This window comes from Sceloporus undulatus, chromosome 9, assembly GCF_019175285.1.
Source record: "Sceloporus undulatus isolate JIND9_A2432 ecotype Alabama chromosome 9, SceUnd_v1.1, whole genome shotgun sequence".
Classification (NCBI taxonomy): Eukaryota; Metazoa; Chordata; class Lepidosauria; order Squamata; family Phrynosomatidae; genus Sceloporus; species Sceloporus undulatus.
The window spans coordinates 15,965,962-15,985,266 of record NC_056530.1 but is presented as its reverse complement, the minus strand read 5'-3'; the positions used below and the strand labels follow the sequence as shown (position 1 = coordinate 15,985,266).

At 43.5% G+C, this 19,305-nt stretch overlaps 1 protein-coding gene across 2 annotated transcripts; it reads left to right on the top strand.

Annotated features, from left to right (window-relative positions):
* The first annotated feature begins 3,310 nt into the window (after positions 1–3,310).
* Positions 3,311–19,002, top strand: DYRK1B (dual specificity tyrosine phosphorylation regulated kinase 1B). Of its 2 annotated transcripts, XM_042439278.1 has the most exons (11): positions 3,311–3,416; positions 9,456–9,601; positions 10,177–10,296; positions 10,545–10,733; positions 12,145–12,292; positions 12,716–13,002; positions 13,282–13,428; positions 14,433–14,573; positions 17,326–17,629; positions 17,792–17,898; positions 18,032–19,002. In XM_042439278.1, the coding sequence occupies exons 1-11, from the start codon at positions 3,326–3,328 to the stop codon at positions 18,425–18,427; spliced, it is 2,076 nt and encodes a 691-aa protein (XP_042295212.1). In that variant the 5' UTR covers positions 3,311–3,325; the 3' UTR covers positions 18,428–19,002. The 2 variants fall into 2 exon arrangements, with proteins under 2 accessions (XP_042295212.1, XP_042295211.1); XM_042439277.1 differs by lacking the exon at positions 3,311–3,416 and having other exon boundaries at positions 9,176–9,601.
* Positions 19,003–19,305: the final 303 nt, after the last annotated feature.

The following is a 19,305-nucleotide window of genomic DNA, read 5'->3' as shown; positions in this document are numbered from 1 at the left end:
GTTGTTTTTGATTTAAGATGAGTCTATCATGGGATTTTCCTGGCAGGTTTATTCTGAGAGGTTTTGCAATTGCCATCCTCCGAGGCTTGAGGGTATGTGAATCATAGTCCAGTGCTTAAACCACTACACCATGCTGGCTCTCTGTGAAAGCTGAACTGTAAACTGCCATGTGCTTCTGTATTCCTCTCCTTTCTGGGCTAATTCACATACATTCACCACTCATATTCATTAGATATCCTATGATATCATTTCTGATAATCACTAGGATTATGCAACTGGGCCACAAGACTTGAAGTTTGGGGCTTCTGTTTTATTGTGATGGAGAGTTATGTTTCCCCATTGCTATGGCCCAGCAACAAGATTTCAAAAGTTGCAATGGCATATCCTCTATCAGTAAATTTCAGGATCATGCAGAAAGCCTTACTGGGTAGGCATTCATATGTTTCAAGACTCCAAGAAAGTGAACTGATTTAAAAATATTTAACCATTGCAACTGGCTGTCCCTTCATAAACTGTAAAACTTCAAGCCTTGCTGATTCTTCATGTGGAAGAGAGTGACGGATGCACTGATGTGCTCAGTTGCTGGAAATTTTTCACTGTGCTTTATTAGCTTTCTTTTTCTCAATAAAATTTATTTTTTGGTGCAGAGTTCTCTCATTTCTGGGTTTTAACTGTCTTTCAGGCATAGCCGTACATAGTTTGCAAGTTTGGATGTAACACCAAACTGTGGGCCAAAATACACTGCAATAATAATCCAGTTTGAGACCACTTTAGCTGCCCTGGCTCAGTGCTAGGGAATCCTGGGAATTGTAGTTTATTGCAGCACCAGAACTCTCTGACAGAGAAGGTTAAATGTCACAAAACTACAGTTCCCAGAGTCCCCTAGCCTTGACCCAAGGCAGTTAAAGCAGTCTCAAACTGGATTGTTTCCGCAGTATGCTTTGGCCCAATGTCTTGTCACAAAAGAGGAAGTGCAGGCTGGTGTAAAAAGGAAGCTTACCAAAACAGCAACACGTTGAGCTGCTGTTATATCTGAAGCAGTCTTGAGATAGACTGACAGTCAAGCCCTGTGGTCCAAAGTCCATTTCTGATGTTGAAAATAAGTTTTGGGTGTGTGTGTGTCAAACAGTATAGAGGGGCCCTGAGTATTATTTAAAAGATGAATTGCCGCATCCTTTTGTTGTTGTTTTTACTTTTGGACCAGAAAAAGGAGGTCAAGGGCCAGTGAAACTGTCTTAGAATCCTGCATTTTGCCCACTCCTGAAGTAAGGGGCTAGGAATGGTTGCAACCAAAAACAATTTGTATGTACATTCAAAAGAGTTTGTTGGGCAGAATATAGTTCATTTTCATAAAGAGTAGCTTCATTTGGCCCCAGCGTTATCTTTTATAGATAATATGTTAGCATGTTTATAATTCTGGGTTAGTAAAAAACACTCCTAAAATGTTATGGGTAGTGTGGCGTAGTGGTTTGAGTATTAGAACTCTGGAGACCAGGGTTCGATTCCCATCTCAGCCATGAAACCCACTGGTTGACCTTCAGCAACTCACATACTCTCAGCTCAAGGGAAGCCAATGACAAACCTCCTCAGAACAAATTTTGCCAAGAAAACCGTGTGGTAGATTTGTTTTAGGGTCACCATAAGTTGGAAATTGCTTAAAGGCACACAACAACACAAATATTTGGTACAAATTGGGTTCTCACACACCTCTTTGTCCTGATTGATTTCAATTAGTTTTGCAACCCTCTGCATTGTGCTTCATCTTTCCCAAGATGCATTCTAATCCAGGAAAGATATGAACTGAGGAACAAACCCAAATCTGTTTGGACCATTGCAGTCAGGGTTCAATTTCATTAGGAACAAATGTTTAACAACTATATAAAGTTTTAATGTAAAGCAGTCCTGTTCACAAGGGCTAGTGTAGTGTAGTGGTTTGAGTGTTGGACTATGACTCTGGAGACCAGGTTTCGATTCCCAGCTCTGCCATGAAACCTACCTTGGGCAATTCATGTGCTCTCAGTCTGAAGGCAATACATAGCCAACCTCCTCTGGACAAATCTTGCCCAGAAAACCCTATGATAATAATTTTCTACATGAAACAAAGTTTGTGTGCATCGAACCATCAGAAAGCAAAGGTGTCCCTATCTCAGCCACTCATGAAAAAAGTTTTGGTTTTTGGAATATTTCAGATTTTAGAATTCCAGATAAGGGAGACTCGATCTGTAAGACTTTTGCATGTGCAGAACCTGGATTGTCATGATGACAGGTGTGAAAGGGATTGGGGTTGGATGATGTCTCTCAATGGAGATGATAGTAAATTGCCTTGATTTGAGTACAGAGCAAAGTGTCAGCCAAGAAAAGAATAGTTTCTCATTTGGGTATATGAAAGTTTCAGAAAAGATGTGGAACAAACCCACATTTGTTTGAACCATTGCTGTCAGGAGCAAAGGTGAGTCCCTTGCAAAATAGATTACAGTATATGCATGCACAAGTATGCCTGTCTTTTCATTAGACATTGGATCATTAGGGACGTCTGTGTAGTTGCCCACCTCATCCTCAAGGAATGGATATCTGAAATCCCCATTGATTCACTGGTAGTTGGCACAAACATGTTACTAAGCAAACAGATTTAGAATTTTGTGTGCGTCCATCCATATGCAATTCAGATACATTCAGTACATTTCCATAAACGCTTACTTTATTTTGGCAGAGAGAAAACATCCGTAACTACTTTTGCAAATTGTTGTGGGTCTTTCTCAAACTCCTGTTGCCTTGTAAGGTTTTGGCAGAATTGTTGTTATTATTTGATACTTATATCCTGCCTTTCTCCCAATATAAGGGACTCAAGCACTTTCAGTGACTATCCATCACATTGGAAGCCAGGCCCAGTAAGTTAATACTGTACCTTTGAGAAAGATCAAGGAGGTAAGGGCCTTTAGGTGTTAGTTAGAAAAGAGGGGTTGGGAATTGGCACGTTTCAGCCTTCTCCTTAGTGGCTTCTTTGGCCTACATTTAGAAACCTTTTGTCAGCTGTTCCTCTGATCAGTTTCCACTTGGCCATGGCATGTAACCAGCTGTTTGCTTTGATCCAGCCAAGAGAGCATTCCATGCCCACTGACCTTCGTAGCCTCTGCAATGACAGCTATGTAGCACTGCTTTCTGGTTAGCTCTCACTGTAGCTTTAAGACTGACTCTCTCAGGAGCAGAACCTGGACAAGTATTATCCTATAAGTCTGGCTGTGGACTTGAGTGGATTGCGTGGAGTTGGTTAGAAGGGGCCTTTTCCTACAGTGTTCCCCTCCAGTGCTGTAATTCAGCTTATGCAATGCTGCTGACATTACAGACTGGACGGTGGGCCCGACAGGAGCCTTCCTGCTTTCTGCCTTCAGCATGCTACAACAGGAAAATGGTTACAGGTAAGGTTTCTTTTGTGGCAAATGGAAGAGTGCTGCTTAGCCTTTCAATAAGACGTTTGTCCTAGGCTCTGAGGCTGTGGCATTGAAGGAAACAGCTTTGGGGATTTTGAAGAACACATTTCTCTAGGATTGGAGAGCAAGAAGGAAACTAGAAAATTATTGCATTGGGGAACCTTTTTTCCCCCTGTGTGAGATTACAGGTTGGAGGAGAATTGTGATATGAAATGCTTTAGTATGGTCATGGTGGAATATGGAAGGATTGGGAGAAGGAAGGGCCAAGAAGTCAGGATTTTAGTTTGTGTGAGGTTTTTGCTGAAGAAATTGAGGAGGCATTGCATCTAAGGTTGCAAGGGATAGTTTGTCTTTGGTGAGAGTGTGACCGTAGTAGAAGGGAATAAGGCTTTAAGGGCTACATAAGCTACATGCCTGAGTTTAGTGAAATACAGCCAAATTTAGATTAATTTATAAAGATAAATACACATGCACACAACTTTCACTGATATATTATGAGGACCTTGTAGTTACTACCATGTAGAGCAGGAGTTGGGTTGGAGGTGACTTTTTTGATCTTTCTTGTTGAGTGAATTTTGTGGCTGTATGTCACCCTGGTTGCCGGAGTTGGATGGTCTAAACTAGATTGGTTTAAACCAAATGGTTTAAACTTTTTCCATTGTTTAAGTCTAGCTATTATTACTATTTTTAGAACCCTCTTATTGGAACAACAATGACAGTTTGAATTTAAACATTTTACTTTCAATAGTTTATTGGCAGCAGTTCATTGTTAGACCAGTAGCCACTGTCAGTTGCTTCTTTTTAATCGTTTTGATTTGATAGTGCAAAAATGCCATTCAGAAACAAATCCTTCAATTAACGCAAGTTCAACCAAAATAACTTGCAAAATCAGCATTTGCTTTTTTGCATTTTACACTTGCACACTCACATGCGCACTCTCTTTCAAGCCATAGATTGTTGAATCCATGGATTAAGAATCCGTGGATACAGAGGGCCAACTGTCAATTCAAAACCACCAGAAGAAATGCAGACCTGCTGGCTAAAAACAAAATTATATCTTTGGGTATGAAGTATCAGTGGTAAAAAAATTAGATCTGTATCTTAATGGTAAAATATTTGTTAAGCTGAGCCTGACAATAAAAAACCCACTTGACTAATAATTTGTTTTGCGTTTGTTAACTTTATCCATAAGCACTTAGCTGTTGGTATAGAAATCTGAGATACGATGTTGAAAATAAATGGTATAAGTACCTCTATCTGTGTAATTATGTTTCTGAGATTTCACAAGGTTTTCAAGAAACGTGATTTATTTTCTTTGCCACAGTTGATTGATGAATGAAAAATATGGATATTAGGGGACTAGTGTTTGGGAGAGGGAATATTAACCATGGGAAATATATTAGAGTTGACTGTATACTTTTCAATTCTCTCCACCATAAGCGTTTTCAAAACTGCTTGGGAACAGTAGAATTAAAGCTCAACAGATTTTCCCGTTTTCACAACCAATTGACAGACATATGGATTTTTCATAATCCTTTTTACTCTTCAAGATGTATCTTTATTAACTAGAGATGTTGATCCTAAGCAGGCAAGGAATTATTCAGATTTGTTGTTGTTGTTGTTGTTTATATAGTGCTGTAGTTTTTACACGGCACTTTATATGGTCATCACACAAGATACAGATAAAAACCTGTCTACGGCGTAGAATCTAAAATCAGAAGGCAACAAAATTATAAAATAACAACTTAACATTAAAATACTAACTCTAAAACAGTAGGCTATAAAAGCAATATACACTAATAGATACTTATCTAATGGTCAGATTATTCAGATTGTATCATTTTGATAGGAAACTTATGAGTAACCCCTGAGTCAGGCTGAGTTGGAAAAGATCTTCCATAACTTTCTTCTGAGTGAAGATTTGTACCCTCGCATACGTATTAAATCCCATGATATCGTCATTCAGGAAGATGAGATGGCTGTTGGTTATGCGCACTCTTGCAGAGGTAGGAAGATAACTCCAGCAGCCTCACACTGCTGAGCCAGAAACCTGTACTCAACTCATCTGTTCAGGGTAGAAGCATAGTTTCAGAGCCCTTTCATTCATTGATGCTTTCATTAGCCCCTGCTAATAAGCATGCAGGTGGAATCAGCTTATGTTGGAGGGTTGCTGCACTCTCAAGAATCAGATGTAAAAATACCTCAAGCAGGTGTTCCTCCAAGTCATTGCTGGTATAAGTTTTGTTCCTCAGCTAGGAATAGAAATGGTTAGTTCTCTCAGCCTGTCTGCTGCTATATCCCATTCCAGCCACTCAACACACCCCTCCAGCATCTAAGAATAGTACTTACTAGTTCTTATGGTTGCTGAGGCACCAGTAGTAGTAATGAAATTGTATTTTATGCACAAAATGAACACCAGCTAGGCCAGCAGTCTAATTTCTCCTTATTGGAGAGCAGCCAAGAGCACAAGAATATAACATTTGTAATCTCAATTTTGGAGGTTTCTGAGAGCTATATTCCATATTCCTTCAGTACTGTGTGGATTTTGCTTAAGATCAGAATTCTCTTTGGGTCATCTATCTGTGCTAGTCTGGTATAATGCAAGAAACCAATGTGTATTGGTAGCCGGTGGCATCACTGGGGAGTGCAGTGGTGTGGCCCTCACTGGGTGACACCTCAGAAGGGAGATGAGACCCAGTCAGGCCCTCCAGCACATGCTCCCCATGCACCATCCAGTCCTTTCCCTCATCAGGAAAAGGATGGGGTGGCACAGGGGGGCGCAGCACACTTCACCCCCAGAAGCCCCACCGCTCTGAAGCCCTGCCTCCCGCACGGGGTAACACTACTGTTGGTAGCTAGACTGGACATAGAACCCCAAATTCCTCTCTAATGACAGAGCTTAGGTATATGGGAAATTACTCCTTAGTTTCACTACCTGACTGAATTTGCTAAGAGGATAAAAATGTAAGCTGCGTTTGGGGGGGGCTCTATAATGATATGATGAGCTAGGTGTTCAGTCACCATGGGGATCTTTTGCCTGTCAGAGTAGCTAGAAAATACTCTATTAGAAGGGATAATGGCCTGGCTCATATTCTAATGATGAGCGGTTGCCTCTCAAAGTAGACAAGACTGGGTGAGAAGGGTTAATGGCCTGGCCTATGTTCAGATTTACATAAGAAGAAATTAAGGGCTTTATTGAGGTACATGGCTGAAGCAGGTGGAGTTTAAATTGTTCTCTGCTCCCAATAAATACATTTCCTAGGACAGTTTTTGTCCCTGCCAGCTGTCATGTCTACTGTGTTTCTTACATCACTGAGTGCCATTTGAAAATGACTTCTGATTCAGATATTATTATCTCGGCTAGTAAACTATGGATATTGGTGAGTGGAGAAGAGTCAGTAAAGGTTTTGTATGGCTGTGAGAATTGGCATTTAGCTATATAGATGGTTTGTGCATCACAACAGGTTTGATTATTGCTGAACTACTACAAGCCCCTGTGCAGTCTGTGTAGTGTAGCAGTAGCTCCTAATCTGGTGTTGGTTGCAAGGGTCACTGTCCTGAATATCTCCTATTTGGTGCTTTAAAACAAGTTTCTGAGCATCATGGAGAAGATTTTAGATCGCAAGTGTCTGAAGTATGTGGAGAAATGTCCAGATCCACAGCACATATTATCCTGTTCATGGTTACTCGAACCTTGCAGTTTCTTTTTACTGGAAGACCACTTTGTAACAAGGCTGTCATAACTTTAAATGACTTGGTGGTAAATCATATTTCCACAGATGCTTTTCATCCCGGTATTGTATTAGATTAGAAATTCTTGTGTGCACATTAAAATATGCTCAGATAACCAGTTGAACCTTGTGTTAAAGCAAGATGTAAATATTTTTAATGGATAGAGCTAGTTCTACAAAGTATTTTCTAATGTACAAAGTGTGATCTCATGGATATAAAACTCATTACTTCAGGTCAAACTAGTCCACAAGATGGAAATGTGTATCCTAGAAACTAGTTGTAATTGGTTGACTGGCCAAACCCAAAGGGTGCTCAACAATGGCTCCTTTTAATCCTGAGAGAAGTGACCAGTGGGGTCCCACAGGAGTCTGTCCTGGACCCAGTGCTATTCAACATCTTTATCATTGACTTGGATGACAAAATTGGAGGTATACTTATCAAATTTACAGATGACACCAAATTAGGAGGAATAGCTCATACTCCAGAGGACAAGGTCAAAATTCAAAATGACCTGAATAGACTAGAAAGCTGGGCCAAAGCTAATAAAATGAAATTCAACACGGAGAAATGCAAGGTATTGCGCTTACGGTGGAAAAATAAAATGAACAGATATAGGATGGAGGACACCTGACTGAACGAGACTAAGTGTGAAAGGGATCTGGGAATCCAAGTAGACCACAAATTGAACATGAGTCAACAGTGTGATGCAGCACCTGACAAGGCCAATGCGATTTTAGGCTGCATCAATAGAAGTATAGAGTCTAGATCAAGGGAAGGAATAGTGCCACTCTATTCTGCTCTGGTCTGGCCCCACCTGGAATACTATGTCCAGTTCTGGGCACCACAATTTAAAAAAGGACGTTGAGAAACTGGAGCCATGTGTCCAGAGGAGGGTGACTAAAATGGTGAAGGGTCTGGAAACCATGTCCAATGAGGAACGACTTACGGAGCTGGGGATGTTTAGCCTGGAGAAGAGAAGGTTTATATGATAGCCATGTCATATTGAGGAGGGAGCAAGCTTGTTGTCTTCTGCTCCAGAGACTAGGACCTGGAGCAATGGATGCAAGCTACAGGAACAGAAATTCCACCTCAGTATTAGGAGGAACTTGGGGTTGTTAGACAATGGAGCACACTTCCTCGGAGAGTGGTGGAGTCTCCTTCTTTGGAGGTCTTTAAACAGAGGCTGTCGGGGATGCTTTGATTGTGATTTCCTGCATGGCAGGGGGTTGGACTAGATTACCCTTGCGGTCTCTTCCAACTCTGTGATTTTATGATTTTAGTTTATCTTTAAAGTTAGTACAGTACATAATGGTCATTTTCAGATATGTCTGTATATGCTCCGTTGAATGAACTGAAGTTTCACAATATCAGACTATTGCTAGGCAGAAACACTGGCAAACTCTTGTACAGCTTCATGAACCCTACAAGAGATTGCTAGAGAAGGGACTTAGGTTGTGCCAGTATGAGCAGTCCCACTCAGTTAGATATAAATATGCCCTAAATTTCTGTGTTTTCATGGTTGACAAGTATAGTACTAGCTTGGTTGAATACTCTGCATTGATTACAGTAGCAGGAGTCTATCCTGGAAAGAGGCACCTATCCTGTGCTCTAAGTCTGTAATCCACCCTGGCTGCATTGTAACAAGTGTCTGAAGCTTCTTGGGTATCATTGAATCAGACTTATAGAATGCTGGGAGTCATCCATACTTACCTCTTCCCTTCCCATGCTTCTTGTCCAGGGCTCACAGCTGATAGCCAATTCGTGTGTGTTCACCTTTCAACTGATTTTCAACAAAAACTGATGTTAGTAGGTTTTTTTACAAGTGGCAGAGAAGATGACAAAATGTGTGTTAGTTGTTTCTTAGGTGGTGGTTTGAAGTCATAGAACCAAATTTAGTGGATTCATGACTGGGCCTAATTGAGATGTAAACACAAGTTACAATAAATACAGAAATCTGAAAAATGCTAATAACCAAGAATGTTGCTTGAAATCTGTTTTGGTGGTTTAGAGTATTGCCTACTAACTTCATGAAATGTAAACACCTTTCATACTTTACATATGTTTATATTGCTGTTTCAGTTCATTAGATGAAGTTCTCTGTCCTGAATACTCTCACCTAAAATAGGAATGGAACAAGTTTCATAGTCTTATTCTCAACCTTACTATAATCTAGATAGTTGATTCTCTTCTCAAAACAGAATATGTCTTGTGATCAGAACAAGGAGCTGTTTCTGGAAAGTGCAGCCATGTATATGATGATAAAAAAATCTTCAGCAGTCTTTTTGTGTCCCCTAGGTGGCAGCAGCACCCCACAATGCCAGCTGCCGCCCTGCAGCCAGGTTGCCTCTCTTGGCCACTCTCTTCATACTGAGACAATCATGTCGAGCCAGCACAGCCATGCTCCCTTCTCCAGCATTCAGCCCATGGCTGAGCATCAGCAGGTAATCTCCCTAGCAAGTTCTTCCCGATTGAGTTCTCTTGTCTTTGTAGCATATGCTGGCAAATTGCATGCAGTTATATTTGATTTCATTGCCATTCTCAACCTGCGGCTATTTCAAATATGCTCTGTATGGAGACAGGTAAAGTTATGAAGCCCTGTGTTTTGTTCACACTACAGAAACCACCGCTTTCAAAGCCAAGGCCCCAAGTTCAGCCTGTGGAGGGAAGTAACGTGGAATGGAGTAAATACTCAGTGTACTTATCCCTAGCAGTAGCCATGAAAACAACTTCTTATGTGTCCAGAGCACTTAGCATCCTCTTTGCTACGTATTGGGAAAGCTAGATTAGGAAGGCAGGTTGAATCTACTAAGTTCTAAGGAAGTTGTCCTCTCTATTGCCCCTCTCTTAGAGACCTTTTCCCTCTCTTGCCAATGAAATAATGCAAAGGGAGGGCAGAATTTGCACTGTAACAGCCATCGTGCATCATTGCTACCAATTAACTGCTGTCCTGCATCCTACACAACATCATGTAAAGATCATGTCAAAAGAGTTAACTCCTCTTTTTCTTTTGTGATAGATCATGCCAGACCTGGCTATTCTGCAGAGAAGAATCCCACTCACTTTCCGGGAATCTGCCACAGCCCCATTACGCAAGCTTTCTGTGGACCTTATTAAAACATACAAACATATCAATGAGGTAAGATGACTCTTTTCACAGTGACAGCTTTGACCAGTAAATAAAAAGCAACAGGAAAAGTGATGTTTTAATCATCACAATGCAGCTTTTATTTGTGGTCCATAATTATGTTACCATCTCTTGTCCTACTAAGAGGTTCTAGGCAAGTTAATTTACCTCTTTTGGCTACCATGAGATGACAGAACTCCCCATTTTTAAAATAAAGAGTCTATTCTGTGCTATGCATTGATCCTGCTTTTCATTGCCAGGTCTATTATGCCAAGAAGAAGCGTCGAGCCCTTCAAGTTGCACCGGAGGACACCAGCACCAAAAAGGAGCGGAAAGTACACAATGAGGGATATGACGATGACAACTATGATTACATAGTTCGCAATGGAGAGCGCTGGCTGGAACGTTATGAAATAGACTCACTTATTGGCAAGGGGTCCTTTGGACAGGTGAGAAATCAATCCAGGGGCAAAGAAATGTTCTGCATCTGCTTATATAACCACATAGCAACTGCACCCCATATTCCCGTGAGACTTACCATATATACTAGACAAGAAGTTGAAAAATTTGTGCCCAAAATTGACTCTAAAATCCTGGGTCAACTTATATACCGGTCAGTACAATAATACTGCTTTGAAAGAGAGAGAGACCTTTCTCCCCACCATTTAAGTCCACTTCCTTCCTTTCCCAATCCGATGTGAAAACCTCTCCCCACCAAACACCTCATTTAGTTCCACTTCTGTCCCTTCCTGATCCAGTGTTAAAACCTCTCCCTACCAACACCCCATTTAACTCCCCTCCCTTCTCAATCTGATGTTAAAACCTCCTCTCCCCACAGAACACCCCATTTAACTCCAGTTCCTTCCCTTCCCAATTCAGTGTTAAAACTTCCCCCTCCAGCACCAGGGAAGTGGTATTAGATGGTCAGGAGAGATCCAGAGAAGGAGGAGGAGTGAGGGAAGTGGTGTTTTCCCCTTTGGATCCTTGGTTGCATGACCCTAAATTTTACTCTCGATTTATCCATGGGTCATATCAAAATTCATGATTTTGGCCCTAAAACCTTTCCTTGACTTATACATGAGGTCGACTTGTACATGTGTATATACAGTACAAATGCTACAGATTGCCTCTTACCAGTAGTTATAATTTGCAGAGGTAGATCAAAGGATGTGCCCATGATTACAGTAACACACTGATGTGACCAACAGGAAAAGAGCCATTGCTCTTGGTACAGTCCAATAATAAGTTTAGAATAAGTGTGCCAACTTCAGACTGGCATTTCCAGTCAAAATGATAATGTGAAAGATTGCTTCACACCCTGGAGATTTGCTAACAGCCAGTCTGACTAGTGGTGGACACCTTACAGAGATCAGGTGGTCTCCTTAACCTTTTCCTGAGGTCTTGAATTGCCCTTCCAATTTTGCTTGAAATTAGCCAAATGCATCCCCAAAAGCTTCCAAGAGGTTCATATAGCTATTTCAAGCACAACCATTACCTTAGGCCCAAGGAAGATATACACACACACCCCAAAATTACAGGTTTGGAGGAGCATGATTGGCCAATTTTTGAAACTAAAAAAATGGGCAGGGACCCCAAAAAGCCTTGAGGTGTTCACTTTGCTCTCTTGGTATGGACAATACAGAGCTAGAAAAATTAATATCTTACTCGGTATAAGGCAGTTTTCTACGTTCTTAATTTCTCAAGGTAGTTGGGGCTTTGGATTTCTTTGTCATCATAAACCAGACTTCTCCTTCAGATGTCTTAGGGTGGGTGGGTGGTTATTCCCCAGATTGGCCAGAACAGATGATACTGACAAATTGTAAAATGATTCTAATATGGCCCTTTTTTTTCACCTGCTAGGTTGTAAAGGCCTACGATCAACAGGCTCAGGAGTGGGTGGCTATTAAGATAATCAAGAACAAGAAGGCGTTTTTGAGCCAGGCTCAGATTGAATTACGGTTGCTTGAACTCATGAACCAGCATGACACTGAGATGAAATACTATATTGGTGAGAGTTTGAAAACAGCAGTGTCTTCGATGGTGGCGGAGAATGTTTTTAGAAGTAGTTGAAATGCTTATGGGTCAGAGCCAACACTTTTGAGATGCACAGGAAATGAAGTCTTCAGGACTTCAAACTTGTGAGAAGACTGTGTGACAGAGAGAAAATGTTTAAAGACAGGGCTGGGGGATAAGAGCGAAGCTGTTTTATGTCAATTGGACCTAAAATAGAGATTTGTGAGTAACTGGGTGGATGTGCATATGGTGATTTATGATCCACTTTCTATGGAAAATAGGTTGGAGGTGCACAAGTCTTAACTACATACAAGAGCTCTTTGGGGTGGGGATGAAGCCAAAGCATGAATAGGGAGCTGGAATGTACCAGTGTCACTATTTCATATTCTCTGTCATCTTTTCTTCATTTTAACCCCAGTGCACTTGAAGCGGCATTTCATGTTCCGGAGCCATCTGTGCCTGGTATTTGAGTTGCTGTCTTACAACCTGTATGACCTGCTCCGTAACACCAACTTCCGTGGTGTGTCTCTCAACCTCACACGCAAGTTTGCCCAGCAGCTGTGCACGGCACTGCTCTTCCTGGCAACACCTGAGCTCAGTATCATCCACTGTGACCTTAAACCAGAGAACATCCTACTCTGCAACCCCAAGCGCAGTGCCATCAAGATCGTGGACTTCGGTAGCTCCTGCCAGCTGGGCCAACGGGTGAGTGGCCACCAGGTCTCACATTTACAACCATAACCTATCTAGAAGTGGCAGAAATGACACCCTTCTGGTGGATAATATGAGCATTTTCTGCAAGGTTGAACTTCTTCCCTCATTTTCAGTTTTGCTTTGGCTAAACTGATCTTAGAAGGCATTGAGACCAACTTGCTTGTCCCAGCCAACATTTGACACACAACAACTGAGAGAAGTCCCAACTGCCATAACTTTCCATTCCCCTGGATACAACAGGTGACAGTATCATGCCTTTTGTCTCTACAGATCTACCAGTACATCCAGAGTCGATTTTATCGCTCACCTGAAGTGCTACTGGGCATGCCTTATGATCTGGCAATTGATATGTGGTCCCTGGGTTGCATCCTAGTAGAGATGCACACAGGGGAGCCCCTCTTTAGTGGCGCTAATGAGGTAGGTGGAGATTGCTACCTTGTTATAGTGCTTGAGATGGCTAATTGTAGCAGCTGATATTTAACTGATATTTAAATTGTTAGGTAGCATCACTTCCTCAACAAATTCCATAAGGCTTGGGAAAGAAATCTGGGGAGAAATCCTCTGTGCACCATTCAAGTTGGGATAGAAAGCAGCATGTGGAGGATTCCTGTTGTTATTTCCAATCACCAGTCAGAAATAACAGTGAAAATCCATCCCTGCCTCCATATTTCTTACCCATCCTGCTTGGAAGACTAAGCACTGTTCTTAAGGAGAATTTCTGTTGTCTCTGTTAATGATCAGACTTGGCTGGTGCATGGCTGAGTCCCTGGATTGCACCAGCTGAATCATTTTTGCCATGCATGTGTAGGGAAAGAAAGCATGCTTGGGGATATACTTTCAGTATCATCTGTCTCCAGACCCAAAACAAGTTTCTGACCCTAGACTTTAGTAACAATTGACAGATTTATATATCTTAGCTTCAGTGGTAAAAAGAATGGAAGTGTCTAGAGCAGCATGAATATTATCTCCTGTCTCTATTCAATAACCAGGCTTCATGGATGAACCAGAAAGAGTTTATTGCAGATCAGCACAGAAAATCATTTTTTGCCAGAACTGATTCAAAAGTGTCACTTTCACTATTATATCTCCCTGCAGGCAACCCCCCCCCCCCACCCTCAACCATCTACTTTCTTCTTATTTTCCTTTCCCAGGTTGAATCATCTTTACAGTGACAGCCTATGTTTGACGCTCCTGTTCTTATATCCACAGCTAGGCCCAGCTCCTGCTAATAACAATAATAGCAGAACTGCAGCTAACAAATATAACAATAAAGTCATGGTAGAGGGAACGTGACAATGAGTCTGTTTGCAATTCAGTGACATAAATGGATTTAAGAAGTTAATGAATAAATAAGGGATGGGCGTGGGAAGCCATAGGATGTTATGTGTAATGCCTCTGATTTTTGTGCCTTTCCTTTGTAGGCAGACCAGATGAGCCGGATTGTGGAGGTCCTTGGGCTGCCACCACCTCACATGTTGGAGCAGGCTCCCAAGGCTCGGAAATACTTTGAGAAGCTGCCTGAGGGGGGCTGGGTCCTCCGGCGGGGCAAAGATGGCAGGAAGGTAATGCACAGATCTCTTGTCTTTAACATCTCCCATTCCATCCCTCCATACTTCCTAAAGACTCAAAGCCAGTCTAACCGAACACTGGCAAGAGTGTATTTGAAGGCCTATTTGGTGGCAGTGTGGGCAGCAAAGAAATTATTTTTTTCTGCCAGCTTTGCAGGGAGACATCAAGCAGAGTAGTAACAGGTCACTGGTCCTCAGCTAGAAAATGCAGACCATGTGACAGCCCTGCTGCAAAGAATTTCTCTGGCACTTTGCAGATAATGTCACTCAGATCCACTCTGACTTGGATACAGTGCCAGTGAATGCAACCTTGATGCCTGTTTGTCCAGTGTCAATGGATATTTTTTCAGTTTGTGCAACCTGAGAATCCTCGGAGAGGTGAGAGCCACCCTATGTATGTCCTTCCTGGCTTATCAAACAAGCCAGAAGGATAACTTGCTCAGTGGGTGAAGGAGGTAGTCAATGCCTCCTTAGAAGGCAGTGTTCCAGCTTGTGTAAAGGAGGTACTGTGGGCCCTCTCCTTACGTGAGGGATCTGTTCTGGATCCCTCCGTGTAAGGGAGAATCCGCCTATGCTCGAGCCCCATGTGCCATGGGTGCGTACACCAAGCAGCTTCCGCATACGCTGGAAGCGATGTAAAATGCGCCCATTCATGGCATAGGCGTACTGTAGTTGTGAGACTTTGTTGAAAAAACCATTCCTGAATCCTTCTATAATGGATTGTTATTAACCGATGTCTAACCGCTATTTTTGGGGAAGGTATTGGAATGTGATGGCCTCACACCTCCAGAAGTGGATGGATTTTTTAGATCCATTTCAATCTGGTTTCAGGCCTGGGTATGGAACAAAGATAAGCAGCCTTCAATATTATCAGTCATGGTATCTTTCTGGGCTGCCCCACTGGGATGGGACTTGGTGGTACTGTTTTACAGTGGCTCATTCCTTCCTGGAGGGGAGGACCAAGAAAGTGGTGCTGGGGGACTCCTGTTTGACACTCTGACTGTTGACCTGTGGAGTGCCCCAGTGTTCTGTTTTGTCCCCCATGCTATTTAACATAGATATGAAACCATTGGGAGAGCTTGTCTGGAGTTTTGGGGTGCAGTGCCATCAATATGCTGATGACACTCAATTCTACTACTTCTTTCCACCCTGCTCCATTGAGTCCCACTCCTAAATCTATGTCTTGTCATCAGTAATGGACTGAATTAATCCAGGCAAGACAGAGGTGTTCCTGGTCAGTCGGAAGGCAGATCATAGGTAGCAGAGATCCAGCCTGTGTTAGATGGGGTTTCACCCCCCTGAAGACACAGATTCACAGTTTTGGGGTACTCTTGGACTCAGCTTTGAACCTGGAGGGCCCGTGTTTCTGTAATGACCAGGAGTGCTTTTGCATATTTAAAGTGTGTATGCCAACTGCGTCTGTTCCTTGAGACGCTGGATATGGCCACAGTGATACATGCCTTGGTACATCCCGTTTGGACTAATGTAACAGACCATATCTGTTGGCAAATCATATCTCCCTGTATGAGCTGGCCCAGGTTCTGCAATCATCAAGAGTGGCCATTCTCTTAGTCCTACATGCATGATTGGTGGGGACATGAGAGAGGGCCTGCTCAGTAGCTGCCCCTAGACCAGTGATGGCAAACCTATGGCACACGTGCCAGAGGTGGCACTCGGAGCCCTCTCTGTGGGTACATGTACTGTCGCCCCAGCACAGAGTTTGCCAGAGTTTGTTACTAGAAAGCCAGAGGGACATGGCACTTTGCAATAAATAAGTGGGTCTTGGGTTGCAGTTTGGGCACTCAGCCTCTAAAAGGTTCACCATCACTGCCCTAGACTCTTGCACTCCCTTCCCCAGGAGATCACAATCCCATCCCCCCCCCCTTGCTTGTTCTTCCATCAGATGGCTAAAACCTTTTTGTTCAGCAATAGAAAGCAGCTTCTTTCAGACAGGCTTTTAAAACAAAGGCCCGTTACAGACCGCCCAAAAGAGGCGGTCTCAGGCCGCTGCCGGTTGCAGCGTGGAGGAGCTGCAGCAGCCAAACCGCGCGACTCCTCCGCGCTGCAAAAAAGGAGCACGAAAATCACGCTCCTTCCGGCAACCCGGAAGAGACGTCACAAGTGCCAAAGCGCGCACTCGCGATGTCTCTTCCGGGTTGGAATGTGCGGATGCAGAGCGTCCGCTACGTCAAGATGGCGCTGCTCGTCTGTATAGGGCGCCGCGATCTTGACATATCGGTTACGCGTGAGGGGCAAGGCGCGAACAGGTTGGAAGTACTATACTCTTTTAATTCTACTGTTTTTAATTGCTTTTATCTTTTTATTTGAATTTTATTCTTTTAATGAATGATGTGTTTTAATACTGTAATATTTTAATTCTGTTTTAATTCATATGTTTTTAATTGTATTGCACTTTTAAATTGTCCAATTTTGGGTGGAAAGTGGTATATAAATAATTACTATTAATAATAACAATTTTACAGCCTCTCTCTCTTACTTTTGACTTGGTGGATACACCCATTTTGTAATCACTTGTTCATCAGTGAGACTCAGTGTAACTACACTGTCATATATTTTACACTGTTGGAAAGGCTTGTTTTTGGTAGAAAATAGCTTGTTTCTATATTGGAATGAATATTGTTTCAGTTTTCTGACCCCCCCCCCCGGTACGTTGTTGCAAATGGTTAGCACAACCATAATACACCATAGTGCTACTGTAGACTTACTGCCGCTTGATGTCTTTTAGGATTACAAGGTTCCAGGCACACGGCGACTACACGAAGTATTGGGGGTTGAGAGTGGGGGCCCAGGTGGGCGCCGTGCAGGAGAGCAAGGCCATTCACCTTCTGACTACCTGAAGTTCAAGGACTTGGTGTTACGCATGTTGGACTATGAACCTCGTAGCCGCATCACCCCCTTCTATGCCCTGCAGCACAACTTCTTCAAGAAAACTGCTGATGAGGGCACTAACACGAGTGCCAGCACCTCTCCCAGCCTGGGAACAGAGCACAGCCACTCTACCAGCACCACCAGTTCTGTGTCCAGTTCTGGTATGTCTCAGTACTAGCTTCATTTTCAGCCACATTTATTATGAATTACAAACCCATCTTTCAAAGCAAGTCCACCATTCCCTGCTGAATTCAAGTCTGGAGCTTTGAAACTCCATTTTTCCTATTCTGTTTCTTTAACTATTTAACATTCTCTCTCAACAGGTGGTTCCAGTGGTTCTTCCAATGACAACCGTGGTTACCGTTACAGCAATCGTTACTACGGCAGCATGGGCACTGTGCATGCGGACTGTGAGATGCAGAGCCCCCAAGTACGTTGATGAGTGTCAGACCTTAGCCATTTTGGTGCCCCATGGCCTTTCATATAACCTCATTTCTCCCTATGTTTCCTTCTTGATCTTTCCCTTCTAGTGCTCTCATGTTCTCCTTTTCTTCTTGTTGCAGGCACCCCCTCAGCAGCAGATGCGTCTTTGGGCCAGCGGGGACAACGAGAGTATTCCTCACATCTTACCTCACAAGCCCACACCAAGCCAGGCCATGCCATGTTTCCCCCAAAGTGGGCACCCTCCATACCAGCGCCCTCCACTTCCACTATCTCCCCCACTCCCGGAGGCAATGGAGGTGTCTCTGGGCCCTCGCCATCTAGACTGCAACCCCACTGGGCTGGGCTCTTCAACCTTGCACTTGGGCGCCTCAGCCTTCCGGACTAGGACTGCTGGTGGCTCGCGTCCTGAGGGACTTGGCCTCAACTACCCTCTTCGTGGGCGTGGGCACCGAGACACTGATGAGACTGCACTGATGGGTGTCTGTGTGCCCCAGGGCACCGCTGCCAGCTCCTGATGATGGACTGGCCCGGCAGGCTAGGAGCCAGTGCCCAGCAAGAGCACTCCCTTGTTGCACCAGAGCCTGGACGGGCCAGGACTGACTGTAGGGCAGGGAACCAGTGCCCACAGAGCACTTCTCCAGATGCGAGAATCTGAGTGGGTCAGGATTTGTGGTGGGATGAGGTCAAGTTGCCTGGCTGTGACCAGTCTAGAGACCAGGTCCTGTTGTTACCCAGGACCCTGCTGCAAGTGGTAAGCATTGTTGGGGGGAGGGGAGGGTGGAACAGAATGGGGGAAGCATGTGGAGCCAGCATCCTACCGCCCTTGCAGCCTGGATGCCGCCTTCCCCCTTTTGGTCAGTGCTTTCTCTGAGTTGTGTGGTCCTTCCTGGCCACAGCCCCTCGTGAATCATTCAGCGGCATGTGACAGCCATTCCCTTTCCTGGTGCAAGAGATTTCAACATTCTGTGCTTGGATGGACATACAGACTCCTGTGCACTACGTGGACATATGGGCTTGGTGGCCTGTGTAGTCCCATGGGAATTGCTGCTAAAACTTCCCCCTGCTTGGAAATAAAGGGTTGCCCCAACCAGCGAATGTTTATGCTGTCTTGTGCAGCCATCTTGGACCTGCCTTTTGTTATGTGTACATGAGGGGAGACAGTGCCTAGTTCTTTGCTCGGGCATCATTGGGGTATTGCCACATTATCTTAGGAAAGTGGCAAAGCGGGACCTGAGCTGGACCATGGCTGTGAATTTTTAACTCTGCCTTAGGTGAGCTCATGCTTCTTTGCACAATATTCAGTCTCCTGAACTCAGGCTGTTTCCTTACGATTCTGCTTTCTTGAAGTGTGGAAGCTGTGCAAAGAATGAGAGATGTGGCCTGTATTGTATCA

Excerpts from the sequence above, each read along its gene's own strand:
- DYRK1B (XM_042439277.1), top strand. The coding sequence starts at position 9,362 with ATGTCTTGTGATCAGAACAAGGAGCTGTTTCTGGAAAGTGCAGCCATG. Across the intron at positions 12,293-12,715 it reads TGAGATGAAATACTATATTG|TGCACTTGAAGCGGCATTTC; the intron begins GTGAGAGTTTGA and ends TTTTAACCCCAG. Across the intron at positions 17,630-17,791 it reads CAGTTCTGTGTCCAGTTCTG|GTGGTTCCAGTGGTTCTTCC; the intron begins GTATGTCTCAGT and ends CTCTCTCAACAG.